General features: G+C 47.9%; 5 protein-coding genes across 5 annotated transcripts; 3 read left to right on the top strand and 2 right to left on the bottom strand.

The window, feature by feature from the left end:
• Window positions 1–18: 18 nt before the first annotated feature.
• On the top strand, window positions 19–5,323 carry IAQ61_011432 (uncharacterized protein). The gene is made up of 4 exons (XM_003843940.2): window positions 19–913; window positions 980–2,696; window positions 2,747–2,863; window positions 2,915–5,323. Exons 1-4 carry the CDS (start codon window positions 798–800, stop codon window positions 4,859–4,861), a joined length of 3,897 nt encoding a protein of 1,298 aa, XP_003843988.2. The 5' UTR covers window positions 19–797; the 3' UTR covers window positions 4,862–5,323.
• Window positions 5,324–5,882: 559 nt separating this feature from the next.
• IAQ61_011431 (uncharacterized protein) lies at window positions 5,883–7,127 on the bottom strand (the record flags this gene model as incomplete). Its single annotated transcript, XM_003843939.2, has 1 exon — window positions 5,883–7,127. One exon carries the CDS (start codon window positions 7,125–7,127, stop codon window positions 5,883–5,885), a length of 1,245 nt encoding a protein of 414 aa, XP_003843987.2.
• Window positions 7,128–7,826: 699 nt separating this feature from the next.
• IAQ61_011430 (uncharacterized protein) lies at window positions 7,827–8,117 on the bottom strand (the record flags this gene model as incomplete). Its single annotated transcript, XM_066099194.1, has 1 exon — window positions 7,827–8,117. The coding sequence occupies one exon, from the start codon at window positions 8,115–8,117 to the stop codon at window positions 7,827–7,829; it is 291 nt and encodes a 96-aa protein (XP_065950713.1).
• A 92-nt stretch (window positions 8,118–8,209) lies between these two features.
• On the top strand, window positions 8,210–8,969 carry IAQ61_011429 (uncharacterized protein; the record flags this gene model as incomplete). Its single annotated transcript, XM_003843938.1, has 3 exons — window positions 8,210–8,225; window positions 8,291–8,710; window positions 8,782–8,969. The coding sequence occupies 3 exons, from the start codon at window positions 8,210–8,212 to the stop codon at window positions 8,967–8,969; spliced, it is 624 nt and encodes a 207-aa protein (XP_003843986.1).
• Window positions 8,970–15,283: 6,314 nt separating this feature from the next.
• IAQ61_011428 (uncharacterized protein) lies at window positions 15,284–17,428 on the top strand (the record flags this gene model as incomplete). Its single annotated transcript, XM_066099193.1, has 3 exons — window positions 15,284–15,365; window positions 15,433–15,752; window positions 15,821–17,428. 3 exons carry the CDS (start codon window positions 15,284–15,286, stop codon window positions 17,426–17,428), a joined length of 2,010 nt encoding a protein of 669 aa, XP_065950712.1.
• Between the last annotated feature and the right edge of the window lie 1,503 nt (window positions 17,429–18,931).

The following is an 18,931-nucleotide window of genomic DNA, read 5'->3' as shown; positions in this document are numbered from 1 at the left end:
CCATGTTCCGAGCAGAGGAATAACTCTTAGAGTCGTACTCTAGATGATGCTGTGTTGGCTTGAGAGCCCAGGTAGCCAACTGTAGCTCCTTATAGGTAAGCGTTACCCACCTTTGGTAGCGGCGATCCAGATTGAGGGTCGGAGTCTTGACTTGGCGTCTTGTCCAGTGAACCAGTGCAATCAGCTTCATCGGCCGCAACACAGTCAAGATCTGCGTGCCAAAACGGTCGTATCTCGGCCAGTCGCGAATCAATTCAACACATGGATTATGAACCATCTTTGTCTCATCGGCAACCCGGGTCTTTGCAGAGGTTTTACGCTGTTCTTCTTTTTCGGGTTTTCCTGTTTTGTTTTGGACGGGACCTCTGTCTACTCTACTCTACTCTACTCTATACTCTACCCTTCTACGGTACGGTGGCTGGTAGTACTTTACTGCTGCACAATTGTGTGGTACCTTCGTAAAGTAACGCTCAGTCAGGTCCCTTCCCCCCACCGCCACCACCCCCGTCCTAGGCTCTTCGCTCCACCGCTCTGCCGCTCTACTGTCTACCGCTTGACCAAAACACCCGCCTAACCCCGAACTGGACCCTGGCTGCTGCTGTGATTTGTCTGCCGTTTGGCATTGGGTCAACCACCTTTGCGCGCTTCTTTGGCCCTGCATTGTTTGCTTTGCAGCGCCTGGAGAGACACTCTCTCCGCCTCGCCATTGCGGTTCTGGCCCAAATCTAGTGACTTGCCCAAGGGCATGGTCATCCGCTTTCGCCGCCACTAACAACCTTGCTTTATTTGCGGACTGGATGCCGGGCACCATGGCCGACTCCCTCGACGTGGCGCGCTCCTATGCTGTTGCACGCAGGCGACACAAGATGGAGCAAACCGACTCTGCAAAGATACGGGAGCAGCAATTCTACTTGTACGTCCATCTACATCTCTCCCACCGCTTTTTGCAATTTGTGTGACTGATGCAGCGCAAAAAAAGATACTACCCGCAGCACTCCAAGTCAGAGGACCTGCTGAGTCGCCATCCTTCACCCTCGCCCGTCTTGCATGCCGCAACTCCCCCAGGAACCCCTCCACAGACACAGACGACGGCCGACTATGTCCCACGCCCGTCCGAAGACAAGGCGTTGACTGCCTTTGCGCAATTGGGCGCCCTGCGGCTGAATGCTCGGAGATGTCTCATATCCTTCTTCGACCGCAAGGATTGCTTCCTCCTCGCCGAAGGCACAAAGACATTGTCCTTGGATACCGGGGAGGCAGAGTTTGCCGAGGATCGCCTGTGTTTTGGCAGTGTCGTCTTTCCCAAGGAGCAAAGCCTGTGTTATTACACGGTCAACCTTGCCCCCAAGTTCACCAATCTCCCCCTGGACGACCCGTCCGACTTGCCCTCCCTCGTTGTGAACGACCTCGCCAGGGACGATCGCTTCAAGGACTTGCCCTTTGTCAAAGGCCCGCCCAAATCGCGCTTCTACGCTGGTGTGCCCATTCGAAGCCCAAGCGGACACAGTATTGGCACCTACTGTGTCCTAGACGATCAGCCAAGGGATGGCTTGACACCACACCAGCTTGCTTTTTTGAAGAGCATGGCCGGCACAGTGATGCGCCATCTCGAAATGACACGAGCCACCGAGGACCAGCGACGGGGTAAAATCATGGTGAAGAGCTTGGGTTCGTTTGCCGAAGGGAAGAGCGGGCTTGAGAACTGGTGGCAGGACCCTTGGGATCTGGCTGAACAGTCAGTCACAGCAGTCATTCCTGATACCATCAATCTACCGATGCGTCAGCAGCCCTTCGCTCTTTCGACCGCTGCACTCGAGCCTATTGTGCTCGACAAGATTCAGAGTGCAGGCTCAAGCGTGCCCAGCACAAAGAATTCAACAGTAACATCGCCAGCCAGTGTTCAGCCTCCAAGTACCGCTACTCCTTGTTCCATCACCCTCCCCGAGAATCCACGTCCACTTGTGCCCACCACAACGTCCTCTACTTCGGCCAACATGCCGACCGACAATATCGCGCCCGAAGTACGTGCGACTTTTACAAGAGCCGCCAACATGATTGTGGATGCGACCGAAGCCGAAGGAGTTTCCTTCTTCGATGCCAAGATCAGCACATTTGGAGGGCTAGTCGATGATGACTTTGATCCTGATATCTTACCTGAACCTGACAAGCCATGCGTGCTTCTTGGATCAGCCATCTCCAAGACAGCGCGAGAATCGGATTCCCAGTCTGCTAACGATGTAGCCATGTCGGAAAGCGTGCTCAAGCATCTTTTGCGACTGTATCCGCACGGCCACATTTTCAACCTTGATGACGACATGGCTATGTCAGCTTTCAATTCACCCTCCGCGGGCGGTGGGGACCTAGAACTATCGGACGGGTTCCCATTTACGACGGCGCAGAAATCCGAATCCATGCGAAGCATGGATGACGAAGCTTATCTAAGAACTGTATTTCCGAAAGCGCGAAGCCTCGTGCTCTACCCGCTTTGGGATCCCCATCGCGATCGATGGTTTGCCAGCGCTGTCATTTGGAGCTCAGATCCAAAGCGCGTCTTTACAAGTGAGCAGGAACTGAGCTATCTGGCAGCCTTCAGCAATTCAGTCATGGCCGAGGTCGCACGTCTGGATACGAAACTAGCAGACGCAGCGAAAGCCGACTTCATTTCGTCAATCAGCCATGAGCTGCGGTCGCCCTTGGTATGTTGGTATTGCCTCTGACCATTTATACATACTAATATATCTATCAGCATGGCATCCTCGGAATGACCGATCTTCTAAAGGACTCCTACATTGACAACCAACAAGTCTCTCATGTTGCGACTATAGAAACATGCGGCAAGACACTTCTAGAGACTATCAATCATGTACGTGTCGAGGGCGGTTTGCCGCGCACATGTCGATGCTAATATACATAGGTGCTGGACTTCGCCAAGATCAACAATTTGACCAGGGGAGCTTCTAAGCGCCAGAAGAAACGCACTCAGAACGCGAGACACATGATCAGTCCTGGACAGCCTCACACTAACGATATCATGACTTTGATCAATGATGTCGATATGGGTATACTGACTGAAGATGTCGTCGAAAGCGTCTTTGCCGGCTACACATACGCCAAGACATCAGCTCAGACTTACGAATTATCTACACCCACATCGAACAAACCGAAGCTCTCTGTTGTTCTCGACATCAACTACAGCGGAAATTACGTCTTTCGAACCCAACCTGGGGCCTGGCGACGAGTGATTATGAATCTTTTTGGGAACAGTCTGAAGTATACGCCCAGCGGATTCGTCAAGGTGAAGCTGGAGGTGAAGAGAAAGCCTGGTGCCCTAGAGGACCGGTGCGAATTTAGATTCTCTGTCACCGACTCAGGCATCGGCATGTCCGAAGATTACATCAACAACAGGCTTTTCCATTCGTTTGCACAGGAGAATCCTCTTAGCCAAGGCACAGGATTGGGTCTAAGCATTGTCAAACAGATTGTGGAGTCCTTGGGGGGCGAGGTCGAAGTACGCAGTGAAAAAGGAAGGGGTACTAAATTCATGGTCAAGTGTCCATTGAAGGAGTCGAGCATGTCACCATCATTTTGCCCCACCGGGTCGGAGCAAGACAAGAAAAGACAATTACAGGCTATTGCCAAACGCACCAAGGGCTTGAAGGTGGCGTTCCGAGGGTTCAATACTGAAGAGGATCAATACGTGGAGGGTTTGAAGACCAAGTCCGCTTCCAAGCTATCGCTAAAGGCTCTTGACAGTCTGTGTACTGATTGGTTCGGCATGTTCAAGTGCGAAGAGGGTGACAAGGCAACCAAGCCGGACCTGATTATTGCGACTGAAGCCTGCGCCAAAATTCTGCGCTCTCATCAAAATCAGAAACCCAAGGACGCGTCAGAAGCCCCGCCCGTTATCGTTGTTTGCCCAGGCGCAGCGGCTGCTCAGTCCACAACAGCCATCACGGTCCCTGGGATCGTGTTTGAATGTATCAGTCAACCTGTTGGCCCACATAAACTCGCCAAGGCTTTGGGTTCGTGTCTCGATCGCCACACCGACCGTCAAGATGAGCTGAAATCCGGAACTGGACCCCCTGCACCAAAGATTGTTGAACTCGATCTCAAAGAGAACGCAGATCGGCACCGGACTGATCAATTCACTTACTTGCGAGACGGTTCTCGGCCGAATCTTAGCTCGATCAACAGTGCCCCTGAGATTCGCTCTGTAGGACACTGTCCTGTGAAGAAGTCCATCTACTCGGCACCCACGCGTGCACTGAACTGTCTTTGTGTAGACGACAACCCGATCAATCTACGTCTACTGCGTACCTTTGTAGACAAGTTGGGACATCGCCATGTTCTTGCTATCAACGGTCTCAAGGCTCTCGAGCATTACAAAGCTGCACATGAGCCCCCACTCTCGGAAGACGAATCAAATCGCGTCGATGTCATCCTCATGGACATCAACATGCCCGAAATGGATGGCCTCGAAGCCACGCGTCAGATTCGTGCCCACGAGATTCGGAACAACTTGCCCAAGGTCACTATTATTGCTTTGACCGGCGTTGCGGATACAGACATCCAGCAAGAAGCCAATTCGAGTGGTGTAAACCTGTTCCTCATTAAGCCGGTGCGACTTGGCGATCTGGAAGTCATTCTCAAGGGTGTGGTCACCGGGCAAGACAAGGCCGATTTAGAGTTCGAGCAAGAGAAGGAGAAGCAGAAAGCCTTGAACGCAGCTAGATTGCGAGCGACAAGTGATGGCAATGAAAAATCCAGACTTGTCAGCGTGGGTGTCAGAGCGATCAGCGAGAACGATCCTGTGCAGAAGACTGTCCGCAATCAGGAAATCAAGCGCTTATCCATGGGCTGAGCATAATTCACTTTTTACACCTTTCACATCACGGCAATATATTTCGGATATGGTGGGTTTCGACTAGGCAATGGGTCATCGGCATCGGTTTCAGCCATGCGAATTAAAGGGCATGGTAGGATGGGTAGACACCAAGTACGCATTCTGGCGTACACACATTCCACGTATATTGGTCCTTGAGGAACCAAACGCATCGGGCGGAGACGAAGACACAGGGCAATTATACCCATCGGAGAACTGCCACCCATGATGCAAACGGGGTTCGGGACAATCACATTGGGTTTCATGCTGCATCTCAGCGAGGGGTTTTATCATGCATGCATCACACGGCGTTTATATATTCTGGCTAGTTTCGTTGTCTGAGGATGAAGACGGGCGGGGGGATATGTAGACAGGTATGGAAACCTGGGATTATGATATCAAATGAAAGCATGGTGGATTTTTGATAATATGGGGTTGGATGTGTGAAGTTTTTGATTGAGCACCGTGCGATTGAGCTGTGGTAATTTCTTTTCTTGAAACCTCGTCGCGAGATTCCATCAACGTCTACTTGTGTGTGTCTTTGCTGCAAATCGGGTTGTTGTTTCCTGGCAGGATTCATAGTGCTGGTGTTTACGAGAAAGAGGGTGAAGACTTGATTTCTTTTCGCGGGAAAAGATATCACAGGGCTGACTATACCGATACGTTGGCCGCCGGAGTTATATATAACTGACTCCTTTTGTATTAATGGGAGACTGGGTTGAACAAGTATAGTACAATCCTGAGCACCACCACGGGGATGGAAATGGACAATGCGTGTGATGAATTACTTTCCCTGTATCTAGTGGTGCGTGGGTATATATTGGGGTCCCCAATTTTTCACTAGCAATCAATGTACCAGCAGCTGAATCAACTAAGACAAGAGTACCTCCAGCCTTGCCTAGATAGAATAAATAAACCACAGGATTCCGCGCCTGGCGCCGAACACCGGAAAGCATGTACATGGCAGACTAGTACAGCAGGGCAAGACCAGCCGTCTCTTTCACCTGAGAACCACATCCCTCCTAACAGGGCCCTTGAGCGCCCAAACAGCCTCGTGGATGCGCGCAATCGCCACTCTCTCCGCATACCCATCCACCCACTTGATCAGCATGACATTCAGCATCGACCACGGCCCGGCTTCAAACAGGCGCTCGTCAAATTCCGCAACCTCCTCGTCCCAGACAAAGTGCGCGCTGTCCCAGATGGGTGTGCCGGGTGGGTGCATGAGCGGGGAAGCAGGCCGCCTGGCGTGCTCGGATGGTGTGCGGCGCAGACTACGCGAGAGGAGGATGAATTCAAAGGGCCCGGTGGAGCAAGGACGGGAGATGTGAGATTCAAAGTCCATGATGACGCCGCAGTGTTGGTCCGTGTCGTCGAGGAGCTGTGAGCACGGGATTTCTTGGTCTCGGTAGTGCAGTTGCTCGGCTGTGAAGCCGTCTGCGGGAATGGCGGCGGCCGTGAAGCGCAGGGTTTGGGATTCTGGGTGTGCGTTTGAGCCGCAGGGTGCGTGGAAGTAGGGGGTGTATTTGATGCGTAGCGAGGGGCATTTTTCGCGGCGGATGGTGTAGGGTGCGGATTTGGGGCCGGTGTGGAGAGTGAGGAGTTCGGAGCGGAACCATTCGCCTTCGCTTCTTGGGGTGGTGTATACATCGGGACTGGTTGTGGGGTCGAAGGGGAAGATGACCGGTCCGTCAAAGGCTTTCCAACTCCATGATGGCTCGTCTTCCGACGTCCTACTCAGCTTCCCGGCCGGACACCATAGCAGCGAAAAGTCAAAAACGGCTTCTGGTAGACCATGGAGGAATTGGCCACCGCAGCTCTTGGTAAGCGCTTTGGTCGCTTTCGTAAATTCTTGCAGCGTGATAACCTGCTCACCAAGCGCTTTGGCGCTGACCATCTGGTTGTATTGTCGAAATCCGTAGAACCAGTTTTCCACCTCGCCCAAGCTGGAATCTTGCGACTTGTTGCTTGCTGTGCTGGCGTTGGAGGGCGAGCGGATTCTTCCTACCATGCTGCGTATGGATGCTCGGTGACCGGAGCGCGCGCTATCTGCAGAGCGTGATTCATCGCTATTGCTGGATATAGACGTAGAGGTTGGCCATGGCGATAATAGTCCATTGGCCGTTGTGGGTCTGGATTTTGCGTCTGAGCTGGACTTGCGATTTGAGATGGAGCGCCGCATCCATGATGGTGATAACCTATCCAGAGAGGGAGGGGGATTGATGTCCATAATTATCGACGACATCTACCACGATCAGGTATTTGTTATATGGACGTGCAAGCACACGTATTCCTGATACACTGAGATAAGTTGAAAATGGGGAGTTGTGGCTGAGAGGCCGGGGGAGGACGTTGCAGGACGATGGGGAACAAAACTGCTTTCCCCTTTTGTCCTTGTGCAATGTTCCTGGAAATCTTGCCGCCGGGGCGCAGTCACTGAAGAATCATCCTGCACGTGTGAGGAGGCACGTTGGGCAGTCACAGTCGCAAGTAACGGATAGTGCGTAGTGAGGCTGTGCATTAAGGTCTGGAATCTCGGTGGAACCACAACCCAATGGCTCGACTTGATTGAACGTAGTTTCGCCTTGAATCTGAGTGATCGACAAATAACCCTGTACAAGCTTTCGCTTGCAAACTCTTGCTTTTGAAAGCGAAATGCTTGTTGAGCGAGGAATGATGATTGATTTGTGTGGATCCAGTGTCTGGTCGTGGAGGTCTGGAAAGTGAAGAATCAAGATGTCTGCAAAATGGTAACTCCTGCAACTCGAGGCTCTGCAACTCGAACCTGCGTACTTGAGACTGTTGAATGGAAGACGCACGCATGACATGGATCAAAATTTATTTTTCTGCGTAGGGTAGCACTCAACGATACGCGTAACTGACTACTAGTGTAAGCGGTCATGTAACATGCTTGTACTCTAGAGTAGCAAAGTAGTCAGAACCCTCATGACGATTCCTCATTCGGAAAGGAGGAGTCCTGGTTGTCTAGAAGTATGCCACCGGGATTTCCCAGCGCTTTGAGGAAGACGAAGCAAAAGTTTGTGTTGGGTTTGTCAGCTTGGAACACCAAGGTTGCCCTGTCCAGCGTAAAGTCACGTGCATGTGCCACGTTTGCACCGCCACATATTGCACCGCCATGCAAAGAGGGGCATTGGTGCTTCTCGCGTCTTCCAAGCCAGGCTTCCGTATGACGACGCGTTGTGAGGCTGCTCCTCAACGTACGGCGTTTGATCATATTTCTCCCTCCCTTCAGCATCCATTGGCAGGTACCCTTCTGAGGCTTGTTTCCCAATCGCAATCGCCCCTGCTACTACTGTCGTTGCAATCATGTCCGGCTACGAAGGTAATGTCTTGCTCACATCTCCTATGTGTGGCGGGGGACCAGCAATTGACATGGACATGGCACAGTGGAGCACAACATCAAGGACGAACAAGCGAAACCGCCTTCTCGTCGACCAGATCTCTCCACCTTCTTCTCGCAGCTCGAGCTCGTCGACACGTCCGACCCTTCCACGCACACCAACGCCCATGCCTTGCCCCAGCCTGAGAACATGGCGGCTGCTTTTCGCCTGCTTGCCAATGCCTTTGAGATGATGCGCGGACGATGGTCGGACGAGGCAGCTGACAACAACATCAGCCGGGGTAGCACAGGTGGGGAGAGCGATTTGCTGGCCAACATGATCGAGGTGCTACGGCAAAATGCAGATGATCCGCCCGCAGAGCTGAATGGTGTGCCAGACAGTTTCTTGGATGAGTTGGAGCGGGTGCCCAAAAAGGCCCTCAAGCCAACAGATGCCTGTCCCATTTGTGTAAACCCGTTCCTTGAAGGTAAGGGTTTTGGGAAAACTCGATGTAACATGCCAATGGCAGCATGGCTTGGCTGACTCGGCTCGGAACAGACGAATATCCGCTCGTAGTTCAGCTACCGTGCCACAAAGACCACCGCTTTGATCTGGATTGCATAGGACCATGGCTGAAGCTGAACTCGACGTGTCCTCTGGACCGCAAGGAGTTACTTAGCAAAAAGAAACAGCCGCCACCCCCTGCAGACGACGACGGAGAGGACTACGACGACATGTACGCCTAGAACGCGTGGTATGACCATCATGTCTACATACCCGTACGCTCTCGCATGGTCGGCGCTATCTCTGGTTCTCTTCCATTAACCCCAGACAATATCAGAGCGGAATATGTTCGGTAGTACTTGCGGCCGGTGTGAATAGTTGCATGATTGTGTAGGCAGCCTTGCTACACATTATTGCCTATCTGCCGATGCCCAATCCAATCATGTCAGAACAACCTACACTATTACCCCACTGCTCCGCCCCAACCTCAGGCTGATCCAGAGTAACTTCCTGATCCTACTGTAGGTGTGCCTCAGGTAAAAAACGTCACTCACTTTCATGCAAGATGGCACGTGTTGTAGAAGCGTTTGCGCACGCATCTTCATCAAATCTGATGATTGACCTCGACAACCCTTTCGTTAGCATGGCTCAAGACCAGCTCAAATACCGGTCTATGTCGCCTGACTCGGCCCAGGCGTCAGCAGTGCTAATCAGCCGAACACACGTAGTCAACGTTACTATACCGGGTACCTATATGATACACAAGACCTCGAAAGCCATAACTCATCTTAGAAGAAGCAATACAATCAACTGGTAGCCATGCACATACCCTTTCTCTTCCCCCCCAAGCTTCGTTGGCCATATCTTTCTCCCTTGGACAGGTTCTGCGAGGGTGCCTGTCAATTGCAGATACGCGAAACCTTTTTCATGGTTTTCCAGATCCTTTCCCCGCCCCAAAGGCTTCTTCAGAAGCTCTAGAATAATTTGAGCCAAGGATCGGACTACCTACCGTTCATGTAGTTACAAGGCTGTGAGTTTGGTATGCTTTGTAATCACGAATCATGCATAGTGAGGAATTGTACGTACCTGATTGACTGGTTGGCGCATTGGGAATTGGTAGGCCTGTGTGCTGATAACTCTAACCGACGTTGAACTATTCAATCACATACCTACATGGCGCACGACCCACGGAGGAGTCGGTGACTAGCCAAAGCTGATTCTCGGCTCTGGATCTTCTCGCAAGCCCATTCTCCCAGAGTAGCGCGACAAAGCACTCAGTACATGAGCACAGCAAGCACGGATACCTACCCTCAGATTGCGGTGGTGTTCAAGGGTGGGTGTCAGGCGCCGCGGGCATCCAAAGAGCACCAAGACGCTGAGACCTGGATAAGGACGAATGGTGCCACTTGTGGGTGTACTAGTACCCTATGGGGAAACGTTATTCGTCCGGGTCGCAATAAGAAAAGTGTCCTGGTCATAAGCCCTACCTTACCCGAATTAGTTAACATCCTGCAGCTAGTAAATTAGTACTGCAGGGGATGCCGCTGGATAGCCCGCGACCGGTATTAATAGTATTAGTGTGTAGTATTAGTAGTATTACTATAGTAAAGGAAAAGGATTAACTTACTATAACTTAGTATATTAGCTATATATCTATAACAAGGCTAGGCTAAAAAAAAATAGCTAGCGCTTACTAGATGCCTAGGCTAGACTTGAACAAGGTTCATAGGTTAGCGCTAGGGTCTAGCACTATTATCTGTTAAGATATATATATTATACTATGCGAGGATTACTTAGCTTAAGTATTCTTGTGCGTACCTTTTAGACCATGGCCAAGTGGTATAGGCAGGGGAGATAACGTAGTATTTATTTTACAGGCAGGGCACCTACCTTGTTATATAATACTTAAGCTAACCTAAAGGTTTAGAGTTTAAATCTGTAGATTGTCTCTAGCTTAAATTATGCTTAGGAGACTAGGCTAGACTAGATTTGCTAGGGTTAGTGCTAGGGCCTATTTAGGACTAGGCTAGACTAGATTTCTAGGGTTAGTGCTAGGGCTTGCTAAGCCTAATTAGGGTAGAGTGGATATATATTGCCCTTAGCTAAAGAGCTCGTAGCTTACTTGTCTTAGGGACTAAGACATTTAAGGAGGGAGGTAGTGTAATAAGGCTAGGCTAAAAAAAAAAGCTAGCGCTTACTAGATGCCTAGGCTAGACTTAAACAAGGTTTATAGGTTAGCGCTAGGGTCTAGTACTATTATCTATTAAGATATATATATTATACTATGCGAGGATTACTTAGCTTAAGTATTCTCATGCGTACCTTTTGGACCATAGCCAAGTAGTACAGGTAGGGGAGATAACGTAGTATTTATTTCATAGGTAGGGCGCCTACCTTGTTACAATATCTATATTTTCACCCCTTATAGAAAAATAATTATCTAACGTAATAAGACACGTGGCTTAGCTACAAGCCTCTATAGTACTCTAGCTCTGCTAGAGTACTAGGAGCTATATAAGGATTTAGTAGAGGGGCTAGTAGTTATAGAGCGTGTAACTAGGTTAGTAGCTACTATAGTAGCTACTATAGTAGAAAATATAGGTATACTAGTTACTATAGGTAGCCTATTTAACTACTAATTTAACTATTAGAAGGCTAATTTTAGTAGTTAAAATTAGTAGTATATAATATATATTAAGTTAGTAGTAGTAGTAGTAGTAGCTATTAATATTAAGGTTAGTAATAATACTATAGTATAGGTAACTATAGTAGAGGTAGAGGTTATAGGTAAGGGTAAGGAGCCTATAGATAGGTAGAGGCTAGTAGGGGTTATAGTAAAGGTAGAGGTTATAAGCAAGGTAGAGGCTAGGTTTAGGGTAGGTAAGGGACTATATATACCTACTTAGTAGGTTACTACTACCTTATATAGGCTAGTATTAAGGCTAGTAGTAAGGCTAGGTTATTATTATTAAGCTATTTAGCTATAGTAGGCTTGCACCTTATACTAGACTACCTAGCGCCTTTATAGTAAGAGTGTTTTACGCGTTAATTAGTAATAATAGTCTTAGGCTTATAAGGGGTAGTAGTAAGTATAAGGCTAGGAGCCTATCTATAATTAACCTACTAATATAGGTAGTAATTACTAGCTTATAGGGCTATTAAATAAAGCTTAAGATCTATAAGTTTATACTAATAGGGTAGACTAAGCAAGGTAGTATATCCCCTATTATAGGTAGTAAAGTAGTAGGTAGGATCTACCTATTATTTGCATATCTTATTATAAGCTTTAATTAAGGTTTTTATAGTTACTAATAGGGTATACCTTATTATACGCCTAAATACTACTATAAATAGGTACCCCTAGTAGTTAAAATAAAGCTAGTAATTAGTAGCTATGTTTATAAGTTCTATAGTATATATATATTTACTATAGAACTAGAGTAACTACCTAAATAGGGTAAGGATATTACTCTAGCTACTACGTAGCTAGTCTTTAATTGCGTAGTAGGCGCCCTTTACTTTACTTATTATAGTAAGCCTAAAGTAAGGTTATTAGTTAATATAATAGCTTATAAGCTTATTAGTATAAAGGTCTAACTAATACTACCTAAGATAACTAGTAGTAGTAGCTAAAAAGTTCTTGCACTTCTATAAATTACTAGCGTAGTCTACTTTAGTAGGTAACTTAAGTAGCTTATAATAGAGCCCTATAAACTCTATTATATACTTGTTATCTACCTAAATATAACCTTTATATTATTACCTAAACTTAGCAGAAATCTTTAAGTATAGATAGGCAAGAATATCCTTATTAAGGTGCTAATAATAGAGGAGAATCCTAGGGTTATTATATACTAATTCAAGCGCGTTAATAAGTACTTAATCCTAATTAGTTACCTAAAGTTATATAGATATAGAGTGCTTAGTAAATAAGTTATAGAGTTAGGTAAGCACCTATAAAAAAGTAGCCTTGTCTTAGTAGTTAATAAGCGCAACCCTAAGGTAGATAGTTTAATTATAACTGCTTAAGCCTACTAAATTTAGTAGTAGAAAGTTATATTTATTTATCTTAAAAGTGTAGTTAATAATAAGCGCGTTAGGTAACTTTTTTAGCAGTTAAATATAGCCTAGGTAGATAAAAATAATAGTAGTAATATAGTTATCTAAATTAACACTATATCTATTTTATAGTATTAGTAAGGTATAAGCTATATATAGACTACTAGATAGTCTATATAGTATATTTAGGTTTAAAATAAATAAAAAATAAGAAAATTAAAACCTTAATACTATAAGAAATATTATAGGATATTATAATAGTTAGTGTTATTACTATATATAAACTATATAGGGGCCTATATATAGCTAAGTAAGTAGGAGTAACACTAAAGTTTCCTTAATACTAGCAAAATCCTATAATAAAATCTTATAATAACTTACTAGTGCTAGTACTTATACCTATCTAACTTACCTATTAACGCCTCTATTATTATCTTATTACCTAGCTTTACTTACTACTATTACTAATACTTATTATATATATCCTGCTATAAAAAAATAGTATCTAGATATATATCTTATAGTATTAATAATACTTGTTTTAAGCTACGCGCTATCTTAAAAATCTTCTATAGTTACTACTTTATACCTAGGGTACGCGTTACCTAGTAATACCTTACTATACTATAGGAATTCTCTATAGGAGGATAATTATAAGTAATACTTTAGTAGTTTTAAGCCTATTTTACCCTCTATTAACTACCTAAATTAGTATAATCTTTAGCTATAACCTAAAATTATATAAGGTAGCTATATTTACTAGTGCTTGCCCTAGGCTAGGCATGCTTTAGGCACTATTTCTTCCTATTATAATACTTACCTTTATAGTTATAGTATATATTAAGCCTATACTAACTACCTTACTCCTACTTAAAGTAGTTATACGCTACTTTATAGGTCCTACCCTACTTATTAATAGCCTCTATTACCTTATTAAAGCTTAGGTAGATAGCCTTAGGTAGTAGGGGATAGTCGCGCTTAATACTTATTAGGTCCTAGAGGTTAGTAAGATTATAGTCTCCTTTACTAACCTTACCCTATATATCTCTATAATCCTAGTAGTAAGGGTAGTAATTATAATATTAATAGCTATAAGGCGTACGTAGAATATTAGGAGTATTAAATAGAATAACTAGCTTAGAATTTAACCTAGAATCTAATATTTCTTCCTACTTAGTCTCCTTATCTTTGTCCCTATCCTCTAGGGGTTATATAGCTACCTAATTAGGCTTATTAATATTAGAGTTACTACCTAACTTAGAGCTCTACTTATTAAAAACTTTAGTATTACACGTAATACTACTAGTATAGGGCTCTATAATAACCTTATATAAAGCCTTAGAGGACACTTAAGAGTTATCTAAGTTAGTTAGTAATATAGATTAAGTAAGTAATATTTCTATAAGATAAAAAGTATAATAATTAGGTATGTTTTAATAGATTTTAGTTAATATAGGATATTAGGTTATAGCTATTACCTAGTTACTATAGGTAAAAACTCTGCAATACTACGTAACTAGGTATAGATACTAATATCTACTAATACTATACACTAATACTATTAATACTAGTCGCGGGCCATCTAGCAGCATCCCCTGTAGTACTAATTTACTAGCTGCAGGATGTTAACTAATTCGGGTAAGGTAGGGCTTATGACCAGGACACTTTTCTTATTGCGACCCGGACGAATAACACTTGCCGTACCCTATGCACCACCACTTGGGATCCGGCATGTCCGGTAATGCCTGCGACGGTGAATCCTAAGAGCAAACCTTGGTAGGGTGGCCGAAAAAGCAACTTTGGCCGGATGAGCGCTCCTCCGCGCTCCACGAGACCGCAGTCGAGTGGCCGATTACTATGGGACATGAGTGAAGATGCTGCCAGAAGTCGTCAGTTCGTGCGAACCGGAGATGCCAAGGTTGAGCGCTAAGCGATTTGTGGAAGCCTCGCATCGGCCGGACAAGCACTGTGTACAACACCAGGACCGATCTGACAGACTGGCACCGGTTCACGGACAGTCAGTCAGACAAACCCAGCACTGTGAGATGTAATGCACCGAAGGGAAGGGGGCAGATGTTGTGGTGTGAAGTGGACGCGACACAAAGGTAGAGGGTTCATGGCATAGGCAGCATAGCACCATCATCCCTGGTACCGGTACAAGCGTGGGTAGGCTAAGTCTTTGATCTAATCCAGCTGGGGGCAGATCATCACGATGCCTCAATGTTGCCATCTGGTGATTTGCTGGCCTAGAGGTGAAGTGCCGGCCTGCGTAAGAGCGGACGAATGCAACGGCCGAAACAACGTCGTTGCCGACTGTGTGTCTCCACATTAGCGCTTCTTGCCGCAAGCCTAATTCTTGCGGTATGAAAGCACCATGGCCGCTGTAAACGAAAGGCTGCGTCGATCCTCCTCGCGCACTGCTTACTAGAAGTCGTGCTTAGAAGTATCCATCCCGTCTTGCAAGAACAAAAACAAAAGAACAAGGCTCTAAATGGTAATGGTAATGGACACCGTCAGTATTGCAAGCACGACAAGTAAGAGGAAGGCTTGCAAGAGCCTCCGTCGAGCCCAATGGGACTGTGAGTTGATTGTCTCTGACATGGACAAGGGCAGCTTGCAGAACGCGTTGTACTAATCACTCAATAGGCAAAAAGCGGAAGATGGTGGGAAGCGGAGGCAGGTCAAGACGGAGCTCTCGTGCCAGCTCAGTTAGTGTCGGGGACGGCCGAGGAGATCTCGAGAGCGGCAGCAGTACAGGTGCAAAACACTTTGGGGAGAGGCTCTGCAAGCTCGAAGAAGTCTTTGAGAAGTTTGTATGCCGCAACAATCCCATCTTTGGAACCTCCCTGGAAGCACCGCAAAGTCCAAGCCTTACTAGTTCCGAGCAAGGCGACAAGGAGGTCAAGTTTGGTGTACCGACCGCTGCAAGCGACTCGCATAGTACCTGTTCGACGGGAGACAAAGTGGTAAGTCAACCCACTCGATTTTTATTCTTTATTTCTCCCAGTCAGCCGTGCTCACCTCACAGGAACAGATTGGTGCACAAACGTGGTCTGCAGCGCCCGCAACCCAGACCCTGGTTGACAAGCAAAGTACGGAACTGTCTTCTAATGGCGACACTGCGCACAAGTCTCTGGTCGCTCTGTTACCATCACAGCACGATGCAGACATCATCTTCGAATCCTCGAATGGTTGGATGATCCTAGACAGCATCTATCAACCGTCCCCAAATCTATACGTGAACAGTGATCGTCAATCGTATGCACTTAGCGTCCAGGCTGTGGCCCAAGAGAAAACCATTATTGTTGCTCGCACTCTTCTTCACCTGGCAATCTGCATCAACAGCCTGCCACCGGAGTTTGACATTTCCAGGCTATCCAGCAGGTGCGATCTCAACCTGACCATGAAGAATTACGTCTCGACCGTTACGTCGCTCATCACTTGCTCCGACGAAGTGGTCATGACTCTGCACGGTCTTGAGACAATCCTGCTTCTTGGACTCTACCACATGAACAGCGCATCGCTCCGCCAAGCTTGGCTCGTTGTTCGACGAGGCCTCAATCTTGCGCACCTGATGGGATTCCAGCGCATCATCACTCAAGAAGATCTTGACCCACCCATTCCCGTCATGTCCAACGCAAAAGTCATTTGGCGCAATCTTGTGGATCTGGACCGATACCTCGGAGTACATCTACGCCTTCCCCTCGGTGCAGACGATTACCCCGTTTCGGAAGATGCAGACTCTCATCTGGTTCACCGGGCACGGATCAATGCCATCTCCAAAGAGATTGCTGAACTAGATCGCGAAGTCTCGCCGCAAACATACGCCACCGCCCTCGCTCTGGACGAGAAGCTGGAGGCAGCCATGAAGGAAATGCCCCGGGAGTTCTGGGAAGTGCCTCACATTCCCTCGACAGCACGCTCGCCAGAATCACATGCGGCGCTGGAGAGACTCATGGTGCAGATGTGGCACTTTGAGATGAAGATTTTCATCCATCTGCCTTACTTGCTACGGGCTCCACGGGAAAGTCGGTACGATTACTCCAAGGTGACTGCCCTGCAGGCGAGTCGTAACGTTGTCATGAGATGGTTCGCCCTCCGCAATGCCAACATCACGCAGGCATGCTGCCGGTTCGGCGAGATTGGCGTCTTCATCGCCGCCATTACGCTCAGCCTGGACATCATCATCGAGCTCGGCATGAAGGAGAGGAGCGAAGTTCAACAGTCCAAAGGGACCGACTTCGCCATGCTCTGCCGCCTGATCAACGAGATGGAGAAGCTAGGCAACTCGAGTCCTCGCGAGAGGATTGCCGCGCGCAGTTGCATCGTGTTGAAGAAGGTGCTGTCCTCGCTTGACCCAAGGAAAGAATGTACGGGCAAAGCGCGACTGACGATTCCCTTCTTTGGCACCATAAACCTCGAGTTCAAGCGTTTGCCCGTCAAGTCGGTCTTCAACGCCGACTCGGACGCTGGCAAGATGCTAGACGCGACTGCTGTAGGAAAACATCTTCCCGTGTTTTCTTTTGTGCATAATTCGCTATGGCCTCCTCCTGAGAATAAAGAGGGGCTTGGTCGGGATTGGGACATTGTTCTCTACGATGGTCTTGAAGATAGAGACACGGACGGCAACTGGGTGTTTTGATCAGATTGCGTCGCGATCGGTGGTCCAAGAGCCGACGATGACCCCCCTTTACTCATTGTCCCGAACATGTACAGGCGACTTGCTAGAGACACAGCACAACCTAGCATGGTGCGACGAATGATATGTGCATGCATACCCCCCCCAAGGGTGCGCCATGTAGCAAGCGTAGATTGGGGTTTCTTCTTCTTCTTCCTCTTCTCTCTTCGTTGTCATGGTCAGTCTTAGCGTTCGGCGACCACGATACCTAGGAGATCAGTGTACAAGCGAGTTGATTTGGATTTTGCGTGGCGGTGGTATAGCCTGGGATGGTCTGAATTTGTCATTTGGGGCGCTGGGCCCATTTTGGGATTTGGTGCGCTTGCCAGCGGTCCTAGTGGCACCAGGAACTAGGCTTGCTGGCCTTTTTCAAGGGGGTTCTCTTTTCTTGAATGCTTCTGGAATTCCTTGATATCCCCGCCCTGTGGTAGATGGAGACTGTGGGCAAGCTGCGGATGAGAATTGAAATGGATGCAATGGTTCGTCTGAAGGGGCTCTTTGAATCTTGTGCTGTGTGTGATTTGTGTTGTGTTTATTAGTACATTTGTGTTCAAGCTCCTTGGTGTGAGCAGGCAGCTTGGCCGGCGAGCTTGTAACAAGACAGGACAGCAGAACAGCAAGACAACAGGACAACAGGACAACAAGACGGTCTGCTGGACAACAAGACGGTCTGCTGGACAACAAGACGGTCTGCTGGACAACAAGACGGTCTGCTGGACAATGTTTGCTCCAACTCACCATCCCCCCCCAACCAAGGGCCACCAATACGTTTGGTCCATGTGGAGACGATAGAGTCCGCTGTTGCACAGGGCTGCATGCGACGACTGCGATGTGCCATTGCGTGATAGGCCAAGGCACGGCTGCATTCCAGCACGTGAGGCCGGATACGTGTCTCGCTTCCTTCACCTTGGCACCACGGCACACTGGCGACGAGCGCAGTTTACATTGGCCGTTTTGGCGTTGTTTGTCTTTGCGAGTTTGAGAGTGAGTGAGTGAGTGTGTGTGGGCGGGGTGGATATTGGTGTTATGGGTCTTCGTATGTAGCCGCGAGTTGCGCCTCTCCCTGGGCCTGGCTGTACACACGAAGCTGCAAGCAACAAGCAAACCTGAGGCAAAGATAAGATCGCCCCCCGGGAGGCGCGAGCCGTTGATTCATTCAGGGTCCGTGCCCGTGCCCGCGCCCTGCACCACCGCCGCCGCCGACTCCAACCCTCCAACCAAACCGCCGACCGCTCTAAACACCACACGCGACACCGTGACCGCCTCCTACACCGTGACCGCTTCTTACCCTACCACCATCGTCCGGCGCTGCAGAAGCCATTCTCTCTTTCTCTCTCCCCCCCCCCCTCCCCCTCCTCTGCATGTCGTCACGGCTACCCTGGCTGGAGTGAGTGAGTGCATGTGAGAAAGAGAAAGAGAGAAAGAGAGAGAAGAGAGAGAGAGAGAGAGAGAGAGAGAGAGTGTGTG

Source organism: Plenodomus lingam (genome assembly GCF_022343315.1).
Source record: "Plenodomus lingam strain CAN1 chromosome Unknown scaffold_20, whole genome shotgun sequence".
NCBI lineage: Eukaryota > Fungi > Ascomycota > Dothideomycetes > Pleosporales > Leptosphaeriaceae > Plenodomus > Plenodomus lingam.
This window is presented reverse-complemented; position numbering and strand designations above follow the sequence as displayed.

Coding starts and splice junctions, on each gene's coding strand:
- IAQ61_011432 (XM_003843940.2), top strand. CDS start 798: ATGCCGGGCACCATGGCCGACTCCCTCGACGTGGCGCGCTCCTATGCT. Junction 914..979: donor CGGGAGCAGCAATTCTACTT/GTACGTCCATCT, acceptor GCGCAAAAAAAG/ATACTACCCGCAGCACTCCA. Junction 2,864..2,914: donor TTCTAGAGACTATCAATCAT/GTACGTGTCGAG, acceptor TAATATACATAG/GTGCTGGACTTCGCCAAGAT.